This window comes from Dipteris shenzhenensis, chromosome 8 (genome assembly GCF_047967505.1).
Source record: "Dipteris shenzhenensis isolate YYH24624 ecotype China chromosome 8, Dip_SZ_1.0, whole genome shotgun sequence".
Classification (NCBI taxonomy): Eukaryota; Viridiplantae; Streptophyta; class Polypodiopsida; order Gleicheniales; family Dipteridaceae; genus Dipteris; species Dipteris shenzhenensis.
In genome coordinates this window covers 42,982,498-42,999,202 of record NC_141603.1, presented here as the reverse complement: position 1 = coordinate 42,999,202, position 16,705 = coordinate 42,982,498, and the positions used below count along the sequence as shown (strand labels likewise).

Here is a 16,705-nt window from a genome sequence, read left to right as displayed (position 1 = left end):
CTATTTTCAAAAAAAAAAAAAAAAAAAGGGGAAATTCACAAGAAGCTCCAAATTTTTGCTTGACTTATCCTACAAAGAAAATATATGTCCCAAAATTGCTTGATTCCTTAGTTGAAATCCCAGATGCGCCTGCAAAAGCTTTGCCACACGAAAATGCACGGGCTGTAATGCGGTTGTACGGACAGGCAAAGTACTGGTGCAGGCAGAGTTTGAGCTATACGAAATGTACGATGCAGGTGTACAGAGAATGTATGGTGGGCTTTGACTGATCTGTATGGACACCGTACAGTGTACGGGGTAGCTTGGAATGGCGATTGTATGGACGAAGTGCAGTGCCTGTAGATTTCTACAGGCGCTGAGTATACGTTGTACGGGCGTTTGCTGTACGGACGGGTGGCGCTTGTTGTACGGACGGGTAGTGCTTGCTGTACGTAATGTACGGCGATGTATGGAAGCACGTACGATTGGAGTTACGCACATGTAACTGACGTGCAGTTATACGGCAGTCGTTGTACGAGCTTTACGGGAAACCGACACATAGTTGTATGACAGTCATTGAAGCAACAAGAACATGAGTAGCAAGCATGAACGACAGGAGCTTGTGCTCTGATACCAAATGTGAGAAATGAACTAGCAATGGAAGTAGGAACAAGCAGAAGCAAAATGTAGTCTGCAATAGATAAGATTTGATGCACAATGGAGTGGAGGTGGTTTTGTCTAAGTGACAAAACCACACCAACTCAGTAACTGTGGTTAGGGTGAAAAACCTCTAGTGAGGGAAAAGTGCCCCTAACTCACTTATGAGTTACATTGGTCACTGCCTAGAGTTATGACAATAATTCTAACAGGTTACTAATGATACTAACGACTAAACTAAAATATATTTGCCCTAGATATGCTTTGGTGTTACATTCTAGCTAGAATGTAGTAGGACCTTGGATGCGTCCGTGATAGAAAATCCTTATAGAAGACCTTTGTTATGTTTATAAGTGTGAATGGGTGGCCCTTGTCATGTGTGTTGAAATATTTACCATCAAGGATTTGTATTGTCATGGTCCTTAATGAGGGGTTCTAAGACGATGTGCATTTTTTAATATTTGGTGTGATTTGTTACTCATGTGCCTAGGCGCAAGTGAGTGGCTTGAAATTAATGGGGATCCCAAGAGGGCTAAAAAGGGTTAATGCACGCATGTTTGACACATGGCAAGCAACCATGTTGAGGAAAGAACCTTCTAGGGGACTGTGGGGGTAATTTGCACATTACACGGAGGTAGAAAGAAAAAGATGAAATATGCCCAAGCGTGGCTATGCCTATGGGAGCATGAGCTGGCTACAAAATTCTAGTGGAGATTCAGTCTCAGAAGCCTGTGAGTGAGATTTAGAGAGACACTCAAGTGGAGAATTGGATTGAATGGTCAAAGTGTGAGTTTATGAAACAAGTGAGGGGCTATGCACTGAGTTCATTGCATATGGGCATTGGTGTGGATGCTTGTTTAGTAGCTCCACCATCCCCAACGAAGGGGTGGCTTTTTGATACACTAGTGAAACCGACAGCCATATACACATCACACTTTTGGGGATGTGACCTACCGGCAGCAGAGTGGTGGAGATTCGAGAGGCTACAAGTTCTCATGGGGTCCAGAACATCTGGAGGAGTAAGGCATCGATTCCTTACCAAATCAGGAGTAAGCCATCGATTTCTCACCAGATCAGGAGTAAGCCATCCATTCCTTACCAGATCATACAGGCCGAGTTCACTATGACACCATTGCAAATTGATGCCATCTTCCAGTCAGTGACATATCTACACAGGGTGTGAGCCTTACCCTGATGGAGATTATTGAGGCTGGCACTAGAGTCATCCAAACGGCTAGCTAACAGCGGGGTTAGCATAGCTCGGTATGCACGTATCTCCAAATGGTTTCGGTCTCAGTGCATTCAAACGGACCGTCGCCCCCCCTGTCAATATAGTCTGGACTCCCCATCCCTCCAGATCCCACGAGATGAGATCAACCGCATCATACAGTTGGATCTAATTCAGCTATATACATCATAGACTTGGGGAGGGGACTTGGTGTTTCCTACCAAGATCCAGTTTTACTGGGACCACTTCTTGAGCGTATCAGATGATGGATTGATCATCAGGCCGGAGGGCAGGCGAGTTAACCACGCGCCACGCGCTGAGGATTGCCATAGGATAGATGCGAGTCTTGTCTCACCAGTTGAGGATTGAGGAAAGGAGGGCTAGAAGCGCACCTAGAGAGCAACGGAATTCCAGGTTATCCACGCTGGCAGTAGTGGAGATAGAGGAGCACTTATTATGCATTTGCCCTGCTTATTATGAGATCCCAAGTCCCTACCACTGCTTTTACAAGGAGGGGTACGGAATCAGGCCACTCTCCCGATTGATCCACTTCTATCATCAGGTGTGTCAGCCTCTTTCTGATGGAGATGCGGTGGCTCAAGGGGACCCTGCTACACCAGATCAGCTAGCAAAAGGAGACGGCACCACGGGACACTGATCGAGCAGACAAATGCGTCACTGATTTTTAAGCCTTTGAGTCAGCCTCGGGACATATCAGAGTAGAAAGAAAGAAAGAAAGTTTATCAAAGTGTGCCTAAAAGCACTGTCTCTCCAGCTGAGCTAAGGCTCCTTGTCCTCGTGTGAGTCTTGCCCTAGCTACATGTGTCATCGTGAAGATAGGTCCTACAAGAACTGCTTTGAGATATGTATATGTCTGTACTATCTCCACTTGCTCCCCTCGATACATGAAGCTGTGTTGCTGGAGTACTGCTCGTGAAGTTTTTAAAATTATAACCTTGGTCTTGCCAAGGTTAACCGTCAGGTCTCTCTCTCTGCAAAATACTTGTAGAGTCTCAGATGCTGCTGTAAGCCTGCTGCAGAGGAGGAGATGAGAACTGTGTCATCTCCATACAGTAAGATCTGCATCATCAAATCCGCAAGAAGGGATCCCTCTCCTCCTAGGCGCTAGGGGGTCAATAAATGTGTTGATCTCATCAATGTAGAGCCTAAAGAGGGTTGGAGAGAGTGGGCATCTTTGCTTCACCCCGATCGTGCTCTCGACCCAATGTGATAGACCTCCACGTGCATGTACCCTTCCTCCGATAGACTCATATAGGCTCATCACGCTTCAGATCATGTCCTCTGGTATCTGCATCTCCTAAAGCCTCCGTATCAATCAAGCTCGTGGGACTGTGTCAAATGTCGTCCGAAGCAGTGTAGGCTAGGGCAAGCAATGGAAGCTTAAGATTGAAGGAGAGAAGACAAAAAAACGAGCTATTGAAATGAATTGCTGCAAAACTGAGTGGAGGCTCAAGAGAGCCAACATAACAAAACCCTAGGGCTAAATGTCCTAACTAGACTAAGTGTCCTATGCTTTTGCCATATTAGCGGACATGCAAATTTCACCTTGTGAAGTTTTCGTCCAAGTTGCGGCCTGCTAGTATTGTGATAATTCTTTCTATCATAAATGGTACGTTGCCCTATCAGCTAGATTTAGATGCTGGTTTGGGAGAGACTAAAATGAAATCGTTTAGACTTCACAAACAGTTGTAGCTTGAATGAAGAGATTTTGGACTACTTTTTGATTAGCCTTCTCTTTTAGTGCTAGCCTTTGTCATGGCTGAGTCTGCCCTTCACCTCCGGAGTGCCGACAGAAACTCAGTACGAAGACTTTGTATAAAAGGATGCTCAAGTATGTTGGGTGTGTGGATTTGTATGTGTGAGAGCATACTTTTATACTATGGTCTACACCCACTGTTGGGTGCTGATGACGTCAGTGGGGATGTCATAGTAGCTAGTCCCTGCTATGCGTGATGGAGGTTATGGTTTTCAATCTTATGAGTGACTATCGTGAGATTGAAACTGCACTATGTTGTGTTTTTAGAGGATGAATTTGGGAATGTTTGTGGATTCATCTAGGTATATACTAAGTGTCCTAACTGTCCTAAGTGGTACATGTACTAACTTTAACAATTGGCCTAACAGACTGTAACTAGGCCTACAAGGCACATTCCAAGGAATGAATGGCACCTATGGATAGCCCATAGAATGGCCTACAAAACCCCCTCCATGGTACGGAATGAAGTATCCTCAGCATGACTCAGGATGCCTGAATATCTAATGTCATGATTACATGTGTTCATCCTGTAGGGGTATAGCAACCTATGACTGTACAGAGTATAGCAACCTATGATTCCTCCTTTGGAGAACACCGTTTGGGAGGTAGTAGCCAGTAAGCCGGTATCACTGCGTGGAACATTTGGGTTGCTCACTGCAGTGTGGTGATGGGTGAGCATCCGGTTCTACCCTCAGCTACCTTGGTTGCCATCTGGCAGGATATCATCTATACCCTCCGCTCCACTTGGGAGCGTGGGACCCTAGGCTCCAGGGCGATTGTCGCAAGGCATGCTTGATTCTGCAAGGCTTGGCCTGCATGAGTTCTCACTCCGCGAGGGATTCACTGGTTGTATAGTCTCCCCACCTGGCTGTTAGCCCCAGTATAAGAGATCCCCTAGCCAGTGAGCTGGGTTTCTCTAGAACAGGCCGGTTTTTCTTTTAGCTGTTGCCCAGTTTTTCCCATGCTCAGCACCTTAGGGACTGTTGTTTTGTATGAAGTTTTTTAAGCATTAATAGAAGGTTCCTTTCTTTGAAATGATTGTACAGAGTGCAATAGATCAAGTCACAAAAAGTACTAAGTCGAAAAGCTTCAAACTTAGGTTGAGGTAGATCTGCCAAGTTGTCTTCAGTGGGAACATAAGACAACTGAATATCACCTGCTGATAATCTCTCTTTGACATAGTGATAGTGAACCTCAATATGCTTTGTGCGAGCATGGAAAACATGATTCCGTGCAACAGCCAAAGCACTCTGACTATCAGTGAAGGACTGTAGGAGCGATTTGAAATGCATACAGATCTGCAAGTAACTTCTAGAGCCAAACACACTCGACTGTAGCTGTAAAAGCTGATTTGTACTCAACTTCACAGCTAGAAGTAGCAACTGTAGTCTACTTCTTGCTGAACCAAGAAGTGCATGAAGTACCAAGCATGAAACAGTTGCCACTATGTGACACACGGGTAACCCTCCCAATCACTATCAGTGAATCCATCCATAACAAGTGAAGAATCAGCCTCTTAAACTAGTCCCAAATGCTGAGTGCCTTTGAGATGCTTGAAGACACGCTTCACGGCCTGCCAATGGTGCGTATAGGGGCTGTGCAGATATCTGCTCAACTGTGAGACAGCATACTGCAGATCGGGTCTCGTATGGCATAAGTAAATCAAACAACCAACTGCCTGTTGATAGAGAGTAAGATCACATGCACCGATGCCATCCTTAGAAGAGAAGTGAAAATCAGGCTCTAATGGTGTGGATATTGGCTTGCAATCCTTAAACTGAAAATGCTGCAAAAGCTGTCCAATATACTTGATTGTGACATCAAAATGCCCCCCTCACTGCTAACAAATTGAACGCTCAGATAGTAATGCAAAAGACCAAGATCAGACATAGCGATGCCTTCTACAAGTCAAGCTTAAAAGCTGCAATTTTCTCAACATGTGTCCCAGTCACAAGCATGTCATCCGCATAGAGCACTAAAATCAGCAAATTTGTCTCTCTCTTGCGGATGTAAAGGGTAGCCTTAGTAGGCATGTTCTGAAAGCCAAGTGTAAGCAAATGAGCTTGTATCCTGGAATACCAAGCCTGGGGTGCGTGCTTCAATCCATAGAGGGCTTTCTTTAAGTGGTAGACCTTGCTTTCAGAACCTTCAATCAAAGCCAGGAGGTTGGGAAACATAGACCACTTCCTACAAATGCCCTTGAAGGAAAGCTGTCTTGGTATCAAGCTGATGTACTTCCCAATGAAAGTGGCCAGCAAAGGCAATAGCAATGCGAATAGTAGTTATCCTTGAAGTGGGGGCAAAAGTCTCCTCAAAGTCAATTCCTTGCTGCTGAGCATAGCCCTTAGCAACAAGGCGAGCTTTGTAATGGTCCACTGAACCATCAGCTTTCCGTTTAATTTTATAAACACACTTAGTTTCAATGGCATTCTTGCCAGGAGGCAAGTCACATAACTCCCAAGTGTTATTTTGATAGATAGAATGCAATTCAGCTTGCATAGCCTTCGACCAAAAATCATTTTGAAAGGTATCCTTGTGGCATAATGGCTCTTCATTGCATACTGTAGCAACCAAATTAGCATGCTCTTTACAGACAATTGCTCTAGTAAGCGCTGGCAGAGGAGTATCTTGTTTGCTATCTTTTAATGTTTCAAGGAGCCAATGGGGGACCTTTTTGGGCCCCTGTATTTCAACTCTCTCCTAGTCAAGAGCACTGTTCACAATGACCTGATCAAGCTGAGGCATATCATGCTGTAAATGCCACGTGTACTGATGATGAATGCCATGTGAGGCCAAAAAAACAGCAAACTCTTTTGACATATATTCACCCCCCTAGTCTATATTAAGGTGAGCAATTTTCAGCCCACTCTCATTCTCAACCAAGGCTATAAAATGCCTGAAGCATGCAGAAACTTCAGATTTGGATTTCAATGCGAAAATGCAAGTATACTTGGTGAAGTCATCAATGAATGTGACAAAATAATAGAATCCCCCAAGAGCTGCAACCCGCATGGTTCCACAAACATCACTATGAACCAAATAAAGCTTGCGTGAGGCACCAACTCTCCCATCCTTGGGAAATGCAGAACGGTGCATCTTACCAAGCAAACAAGGTTCACAAACATGCTTTGAAGGCATATGCATTTTGGGAAGATCAAGACCCATACCATCCTTATGTAGCTTCACCAAAGCCCCAAAGTTGAGGTGTCCAAACCTCTCATGCCACGAATGGGTTTATATTGTTTGTCTCAATTATTTTGGTTTATATTGTTGTTATAAGCAAGGTATCATTTGCTTTTGAAGAAATGTGGATTGAGAAATGCCCTCCAAGAGCCTCTTGTGACTTCATCTTTTGGGTTTTACAGTTGATGCACTATATTTTGGTTCTATCCTCCTAGTAAACCTTTTGTATGTACCTAAACGAATGTTAAACTTAAATGTTGGTCAATTTTTTTCTCTTTTTGGTTAGTCACATCAGTTTTGATGTCTTTCACAGACGATCTGAAAGCGAACAATTTGATTCTAATCACAGCACGGTCACCGAATTTTTTATACACTTTGAAAGCATGCTAGAAGATTATGTGAATGTTATGTTCTGATTAACACAGGTTGAGAGAGATTTTTTGCCCATTGTACTACAATTTAGAGCGACAGATGCACCCATTGGCGTAGGTGCCAAAGCAGAGATTTTCTTTTCTAGAGATCATGAAGCTGTTTGGTTGAAATCACGCCAAATCTCTGCTATTGTTCGAGGCACCCCAGAAGAGAAATTAATTACAGCCTTGCTACCAGCCATGGATGGAAAGGGTAAAAGGGTCAGAGATGATTTGTACACTAGCAAACAGGTTGAAACAGCACTTGAACGGTAAATAGTCACTCTTAATGTGTTGTTTTTTGGCTGGTGTGTAACTCTTGTCATTTCTAATTTAAAGCCATCCCACATCTAACTGTTCAAGATTCCTGAAGTGGAACACACAGTTTAAAACTGACTAAGAAAAAGAACAAAACAGATTTAGAGTCTGTGCAGTGAAACTTCTGAAAGAAAACGGGGGCTCATTTATTCAGATATCATAAATTCAACACTCCCGCTGCTGTTCATGGCTAATACTCACCGTGAAGATTCTTATATACATTTGTAGACACTATTTATCCTCACATCATTTTGTGCAGGTATGTGGATGCGGTGCAGAATGCAAAGTGGAAAGTATATGAAGTATTAAGGAGCCTAGCTGAAGATTTGAAGTCCAAATTGAACACTATTGTTTTTATCTCTGTTCTTGCAGTGATCGCAAAGGCACTCTTTGCCCATGTCAGGTTGTTTACCTATATGCTTTACTAGATTATCAGCATAGTCAAGTCTAGATGAGGAAATAATACTCAAGGTCAACCAATATTTGCGTCAGTTAATGCCTTCTAGGAAAAGTAAGTTTTGCATGGTCATCACAATGTGAACATAGTCTCTCTCTCTCTCTCTCTCTCTCTCCCCCCCCGCTAGCCCTGCGCTAGCCCCCGCTAGCTCTCCGCTTCCCTTTCGCGTTTCATCAGAAGCAGTCTGGTGTAGTCCACACCAGCACACAGCCAGCTAGCAGCAGCAGCTGCGCCTCGAGTTGCCTCATCAGCGCTAGCCCATCAGCAAGGTCCTCCTCATTAGCGCCAACGTGTCAGCCGGAGCCGGAGCTTTTAGCTAGACTCACACTCTAGGGTTGGGGCTGAGCCCCCGACCCAACACTGGCCCTAGCTTCCCCATTCATGGTGCCCAATATATACGCAGGCCACCATGAATGGGGAAGCTAGGGCCACCCGTGGCTTTCCCCATGGTCAAGGAAAACAGGAAATCATTCACGAAACACAATACAACAGCACCCACACCACATATGGTAACTAAAGTTCTGGACCTGGTTACAACTCAGCTCCAATCAGTGAACAGGAAATTACAGCAACATTGGATGCTAAAGTCAACACATCAGATGTATACGAAGAATTACAAGAACAGGAAAAGAGGGTGGCTCATGCACGACTCATACGCATAGGGGGGTTACCAGAGGGCTGGTTTGAAGGAAGTCAAAAGAAAATATCATAGAAAGAACCCCACAAATAGAGTGGGATGCTGAAGATGTAATAGCTGTCCTGCAGGAGGGGACACAAGCCAAAGTATGCTTTCAGAACAAGATGAAAAGAAGCAAGATTCTCAAGCAATCCAATAAGTTGAAAGATACTAAAATATGGATAGTGGAGGAGATCACCCCAACTCAGCTCAACGTGAAGGCCAGTGAATGGATGCTTGAAAGGAAGGAAAATGGGCTGTTTACAAAGATGGAAAAGCACTAATCAAAGATTTCAAATCCAAACCTAAAGACTCTCAGTCTTGAACTGATGTAATGCAGGCCGATCATCTTTTGTAGTAGACCATAGTTAACCTATAATAACTTTGTGAGTGCTATACACACTCCCAAGAGACTCTCAGTCTATAACTGATGTTTGGTGTTTACCTTTTTGGTGCGTGTTTTGTCCCATAGGCCCGTGAGGCCTCTCGAGGATGTTAATATATCTTTCTTTTCTTTTCTATTTCTCTCTCTGAAAAATGACGGGGCAGCAAGACTTTGAATGTGCTGGTCAGAGGTCTAATTGTAGGTGATAGCCCCATGTCAGATGCCAAAACCCTCTTTGACAAGATGGGAATCAACCTTACTTGTGAATCGGCTTGGAGAGTGAGTAAAGCAGTTGCGCCGACGAGGCCCTTGGTTGTAAAGTTACGAACAGCCAGAGATAGATCCACCCTCATGAGTACACATGCAACACTGAAGGGGATCAAGATCTGTCTAAATGAAGATGTCACACTCCTACATCAGGAGCATAGAAGGGAAGGAATGGTGTGGGTGATGGCTGCAAGACAAGAGGGGAAATGGGCAGTTTACAGAGATGGCAAGGTGATCATTCGAGAGCAGGCAGAAAAAGAAGTACGAGATGCAAGAGAAGGGGATAGCACGTGATGGGGTGTGAACAATGGGATGAGTATGCAAAACAAATTAAGGATGGCAGTGTGGAATTGCAATGGCACCCTTTGGTCTAACCCAGGAGGGTTCTTGGAGACATACAGTATCAAAGATATGGTCTTCTACATCGAGACACATGAGAGCCCAGAGACGGCTACCTACAGTGACAGGATACACATGGGAGTCTGCTCATAGGAGGGACCTGAGGAGGGATAGTGGGGTACGAGCATCTAGAGGTGTGGCTGTTCTCTTCAGATCACATCTGAGGCCACTCCTCTGTGTGATACGAAGGGAGGAACACGCACAGCACATGTGGATTCGTATTCATTTATTAGACACACGGCCGATTTTCATTGCAGTATGTTACTTTCTCCCAGACACATCATCCTATGCGCGAGAGGTCAGCATTGACGGGCACAGCCCATATGAGACTATCCATGATGACATCACAGAGTTCTCCAGACACGGGGACACTCCTCCTTGGTGACTTCAATGCACGTACGGGGAATAAACAGGTGGGCTTGTTTGATTTCAATGAGGACTTTCTCATTTTACCAGACAACTCTAGTTGGGGGCTATACATGACATGATCATATACAACGGTCTCCGTAGATGGCCATCATCTAGAGGGCTTACTTGTTTCTCGCATGGAGGGGGGAGTAGTACGGTGGACTACCTGCTTGGTCCATAGCCTTTGCGCCATGGATACATGATTTTACTGTATCTCCTCGTCCACTCGAAGCCAATCACTCATATCTTATCTTCTGCATATCGATCGCTATGCCAGCCATGAGGAGGGCCCCCCGCCACCCACTCGCGTTCAAATCCATTTTGACCGTGCTCTTGAGCCGATGTACGTGAGCCACTTGGCGTATGAGCTTCTAGTACTACTTGGAGAGTGGATGGACCTTGCACATGCATTAGACACCCGTATCTCAATGATATAGAATGTTGCTACCAGACCCTTTCCCACGACACGATCTGCGGGTGTTCTAGATGGGAAGATGCCCCAAAACCCCTGGCTCGATGATGAGTGCAGAGAGATGAGAGCCCACCTTACACGTGAGTAAGCACTAGGACACTTGACTTCACTAGAGGCAAAACGGATCTCACGCCAGGTGACACGGCGTAAGAAGCGGGCTTTCCTCATGCATAGAATGGATGAGGTGATCAGCTCCTTTCGCAGAAGAGACCCTACTACGGGATATGGGGGCTCTTGTTGGAGGAGAAGTCGCCCATCCCCATAACAGATCCAGCAGTATGGCACACATATGCATGCTCTCTATATGATGTCCCAGGTCAGGCACCACTTGATATGCCCTCCATGCCTAGACCCACTACGTGTCATCTGTTCACTGCGCAGAATGTACGAGGTGCCCTTCTCCGGCTTCATAACACTTGGGGCCACAAACGAGGCATCCTATTGATAGCGTGCAAGTCTTCTCGCACTTCTCTCGAGTCTTTGGAACCAACCAAGTGTGCCCAAACAGTAGCCCCCACATTCTTGAAGATATGCATGGGATCCAAGAGATGATTGATTTGTAACTGACCCCAATAAGGAAGCTTGTGAAAGATGGATAGCCTCTTCATACCAAGAGGAGGCTCCTCTCCATACGCCCTCCAAGCTTGAATGGAGTCACTTGCCTTCAAATATGGTGGTGGTGGATCAAGCTAGCCTCCACGCGCGAGATGGTCCAACGGAAGGTATCGAGCATGACGGCAATGTCCGCCTTGACCGTTGCCTCCTCTCTCTTGGAGAGGATCCATGTTGCTTTGGGAGGACAACTTTACGAACATGCCGACACAGGGAGACCCTGCTACAACATATCAGTGAGCAGCATGAGGGGATCAAACCATCGGATACAGAGGCTAACCAGACACAGTGGCGAGTCGTAGATTTCTATTTTTTCGAGTCAGCTCTAGGACACAGTGGGGTGGATGTGGAGTAGCTAGCCAATATGCGGTCGGTTTGGATTACTGAGAGAGGGTTGCAAAGGCCCACCACGACACAAAGAGCAGGTAGAGCGCCCTCTTTTGAGGTCCAACCTATTATAGCTTTTCTCAGAGGAGACCGCCCAAGACGAGGGGTCACTCTAAACATAGCTCAGCGAGTTCAAAGATCGAGGAGACCACGTTCCCCTCCCTCCCCGCCAGCACAGCGTGAGACAACCTGACAAATGGAGATCCGAGACATTTTCACCACTCATAGACGAGCCACCAAAGTATCGGGTTTCGGATTTTGAGTTCCAGCTCCAGTGCTCAACCCACTTGAGATAGCACATGATGTGTTTTGTACTTGATTTTGATTTTTCTTGAGCTACTGAGCTTTTTATTTTAGCATAGTACTTAGTAAGGGTCTTAGCACACCCTTTGCTCCAGTCCTTTGTGGCTTGTATGAGTTCTTTTCCTTTTGGGTGTATTTTGCACTTTGTCCCATAGGCTCATGAGGCCTTCGCGGACATTAATATATCTTTTTTTCTTTCTCAAGTCACAAACCTCCATGCATCTGTGCCTTTTGAGAGTAGGGGGATCTAATCCCAAGGTACTTAAAAGTATCCATTGCTTCCACTTGGTTGCCCTTGTAAACTAGTACCAGATGTGTCTCTTAATGAGCATGATATTCGTCTTGTCTACTTTCACTCTATGAGCCTACTCTCTTGGGAGTGATATATATTCTTCTTCATTGTTGTTTTTCATCAGATTACGTTATTCATCTTGCTCTTCTCGTCTCAAAAATGAAAAATTCCTTCACAAATATATATGAGATAAAAGTATGGAAATAGATGGTTCCTAATGAACATGTTGGTTATGGATGATCCGGAATTTATATTATTGACAGATTCTTGTTGATGTTTGTAGTGAGGCAAGACGCAAAAATTGGGCCTTTCCAAAATTGGAATTTCACGAACCGCATATAGATACAAAGGTTAATATCTATCATTTTACCTTTTTGTTCTGTTGGAGGAGAAGTGGAAAAAAATGGTAACTATATAGTCTTGTTGTTCTTAATTTGTAGGGCAAAACAAGGATGTGCCAAATAAGCATAAATTGTGTCAATTTTAGGAACAATTTTGAATTATTAAAATTTAATTCTTTCACACATCATATCACCCCACGTTTGTGACATTTGTTGTCATTGGTTGGGAAGGCATTTAGTGCAAATGTGTATGCAACTTTGTTTGGATGTTTTAAACAACGAAAACTGGCTAAAGTAGAAGAGAAAAGCTTCACTTGTCCTTTATGCTTTATAATTAGATGGTTGATCAGTCAGTCAGTTTGTTTTTTCGTTTTATTCCTTTAACAGGGGCTCAATGAGATTCCAATTCATCTTGTCGGAGCAAGGGACATACATGTACTATTTTGCTTCTTGTTGTGTATGCTCACCCGATATTGCATTAGAAATTAGTATGTGACATGAGCTCTGACTTGAGAAAGGTCTTCAGAGGTACTAGAGAATGGTTTATTGTCCTCAGTCAACGCACATAATGCATGATAGTCAGTTTGTTTTTTCGTTTTATTCCTTTAACAGGGGCTCAATGAGATTCCAATTCATCTTGTCAGAGCAAGGGACATACATGTACTATTTTTCTTGTTGTTGTGTATGCTCACCCGATATTGCATTAGAAATTAGTATGTGACATGAGCTCTGACTTGAGGTCTTCAGAGGTACTAGAGAATGGTTTTGTCATCCGTCAACGCACATAATGCATGATATCACTGTGAAAATGTATGTGAATATAGGTGTACTGTGTTGTGGGGTATGGTATCAAATGGATATTCAAAGCGATTTAATATTTCTGCTTGAAGCTGGTTTCCCTCTAATAGTCCGTACTTATTTGATAAAGTTCTTGCTGCAGAATATAAGAAGACAAGATGTCCACAAAGTTTATAAGTATGATTGATATTGCCGTGTAGTCAAGCATAATGTTGAAGTGTTCTTGGGAGCGTGCTAACCGAGTGGGAGTATGTGTACCAAGTATGTTTTACTTGAGAGCTTCGCGAGCCATATGCATAAAACCATGTTGTATGTGGCAATTGGCAAGACATGTATGAGGGCTGGGTACTAGTGTCAAGAGGGTTACCAAATGTCTATCAATTAAGGATTTTTCACGCAACAATTTCAGATGTGCATTCCCTATAGAGGTGATGGTGGTGGTTATCAGAGCCTAGTGTCATATGAGATCACCCGTCACTTGTATTCCTCCTAAGACTCAGGTTTGAGGGGGACAGAGAACCCATCATGTGGAAGACATTTTTGTTGATGATATAGGACACTCACTAGGATTTATAGGATACTAGGGGGGCAGATGAGAGAGAGAGAGAGAGCGTTAACTAATGTCTATGAAAGAGCGAAGGGTCTATGAGATAGAAAAAAAAACAGATACAATGATATCTAAGGGGTGAGGCCTCTAGAACAGGCAATCCAGTGGTATGGCTGTGTAAATCTATAGGGTCCATTTGCAAGTGCCTCACAAACCTTCATTGTGACGCTTTAGTGAGGGCAGGTTCTCCATGCTTCCACAGTGGAGGAGGCCCTACCTTTTGGTTTTGCACTTTGTCTCATAGGCCCGCGAGGCCTCCTGCAGACGTTAATACATCTTTCTTTCTTTCTTTTTTTCTTTTGGTCTTTCTTTTCTCTCTCAGCCCCCTCTCCCTCTCCCTCAGCCCCAACCCCTTCGCCCTAAGCCCTCAAGCCACCTTCAGCCTCAACCATGATGTCCCCTCCTTGTTGGCGCGCCCTCAGCCCACCTCCAGCCTCACCTACGTCGCAACCCACCTGGCTGGCACACCCTCTCCTGCTGTCGCGACCCCCTTGCAGGGATTGTGGCATCACGTGCTGCTGTCGTGACACCTCACAGCCCCTCTTAGGGACACCAGCGGCTGTCGTGAGCCTCACAGCCCTCTGGAGGCGTTTCTTGCTGCGTATCACATACCAGGCCCCAACCGGGGGGCTGCCTTTGCACCTTGCTGCCATAGGCAGCCAATAAACAGTTGGGGCATCTGTCCTAGGGTGTTGCAACTACCCTAGGGCCTGCTTCAAGGCACGTGTGCCTCCAATTGGACCTCTCCTAGGTCACGGGCCTGCCACACCCTTCCAGCCAGAACCAACCTGCAAGAACACGCAAGGATTTCAACAAATACAGCTCCAGCACACCAATCTCAGCGGTATTAGTTTTCAAATATTGGGAGCCCCTTCCGTCCTAAAATAATGCAAGTTATGAAGGGTTGTATGCCCTCGCCCTCTCCATGAATTTCAGCAAGACATTCAGCACCATTTAAACAAAGAAAAAGACAATGGTCAAGCGTGATCTGAAACCCAAGGAGGAGGAGAAACCACAGAAGCAGCTCACTATCGATGATGTGAACAAGCATAGCAACCGTAGTGGCCTACAAGTTGACAGCACTGCCACACAAAAGGCAGCCAACAAACCCCTTCCAAAGAGTTCCTAACTGTAGGCTATCTCATGGGCTATCCATAGATGCCACTTATACCTTGGTATGAGCCTTGTAGGCCTAGTTATAGTCAGTTAGGACTATTGGTACAATTAGTTTATGTACCATCTAGGTCAGTTAGGACACTTAGTCCAGTTAGGGTAGTTAGCCCTAGGGTTTTGTTATGTTAGCTCTCCCTTGAGCCTCCACACTTCAGTTTTGCAGCAATCTATTACAGCATCTCGTTTTTCTCCATTGTGCTTCCATTGCTTCCAACACCCAACAGTGGTATCAGAGCAGGTCAGGAATCCATTCCCTCAGCCATTGACAGCTTTCTCAAGCTGTTTGGCAGCCTTTGGAGCCCTCATTCTTGCTGATTTACTCAGTCTTTTGAGGTTTTCTACACATCTGTGAGGACCTGTGACCTCCTGGAGCATTTCTATCACGGGAACTTCACTTTTGGCGCGGGAATTCGGTATTCTGGAGCTTTTTCTGCTGAAGTTGGTGCATTTACTGCACATTAATTGCTCGCAGCGTCTGTATGGAATTCCATTCATGCTGTACGAATTTTCGCACATGTGAATTCCATACACTTGTATGAACCAGTCAGAAATTCGTACATTGTGAGAAATCTGTACGGAATTGCCTCGGGGTGCGTGCTAGTTATATTGAAGGTTTCTCAGCATTTCAGAGCTACCTCGAGCTGCGCACCAGCATTTCGGAGCTGCCTCGAGTTGTGCGTCAGCGTTTTGGAGCTGCCTCGAGCTGCGTGCCGGCGTTTGGAGCCATGTGGAGCTGCTGAATTGATCCGGAGACTTCTTGTTGAGCCCTTCCTTCCTCATTTGGCATCCCTTTGCCTCGAGCTGTGAGCTTCTCTCCATTGGATCTCTTTCTCTCCATTTCTACGTGCTCTCTTCCTCGTGGGAGCACTTCTTTTGCTGTAATTCTCATTTCTAGCCCTCACTTGCTCGCTTTCAGAGCTTGTCACTGCTGTACATCATTGGGTAAGCCATTGTTGCATTGGCTTTTTCCAATTTCTGCTTCATTTGCATTTTGGAAAGGCCTCGTTTTGCCTTTCGGGATTTTTCTTGCAATAGGTACACCTTGGGACAGCAGAGTCTTTTGCAGGCATAAGCTTTGAAGCTTGGGTAGATTTTTGGCACTTGATTCTGAGAGGTTGCCTTTCTCTCATTTGCTTTGCTAGTTGGTGCATTTGCCTTGTATTTCAGTACCATGTCTGGTGGCAAAGATGATTTGTTTGGGCTGATTGGGGCCGATGACAGGCTTGATGGCACCAATTACCCCATGTGGTCATACATGATGGGACATGTTTTGGTTGCCAAGATCTATGGCATATTGTTTCAGGTTGTGAGGCCAGGCCTACACGCACTATTACTGGTGCTACACCTATGCTTCTTCAGGTGATGGGTCTTCAGGTGATGGTTCTACTCTACAGCCAGGACTCCTACACCTCCTGCTCCAGGTGCCTTGCCTCCTTGACAGGAGCAAATTCAATGGGATGGTCATGATGCCAAAGCACATGTCTTGATTGCTCTTTCAATGAAACGGGTTATTATCCCTCATATTCGGTCTTGCAAGACAGCTAAGCAAGCATGGGATCAGCTTGCATCTTTGTAT

General features: G+C 45.0%; 1 protein-coding gene across 1 annotated transcript in view; it reads left to right on the top strand.

The window, feature by feature from the left end:
* MSH1 (MUTL protein homolog 1) overlaps positions 1–16,705 on the top strand; it is a 198,707-nt gene that overhangs the window by 96,540 nt on the left and 85,462 nt on the right. The window contains exons 18-20 of the mRNA XM_087378347.1: positions 7,250–7,506; positions 7,812–7,955; positions 12,494–12,560. Of these exons, the coding sequence (XP_087234473.1) occupies positions 7,250–7,506; positions 7,812–7,955; positions 12,494–12,560 (468 nt within the window). The remainder of the gene's footprint in view (positions 1–7,249; positions 7,507–7,811; positions 7,956–12,493; positions 12,561–16,705) is intronic.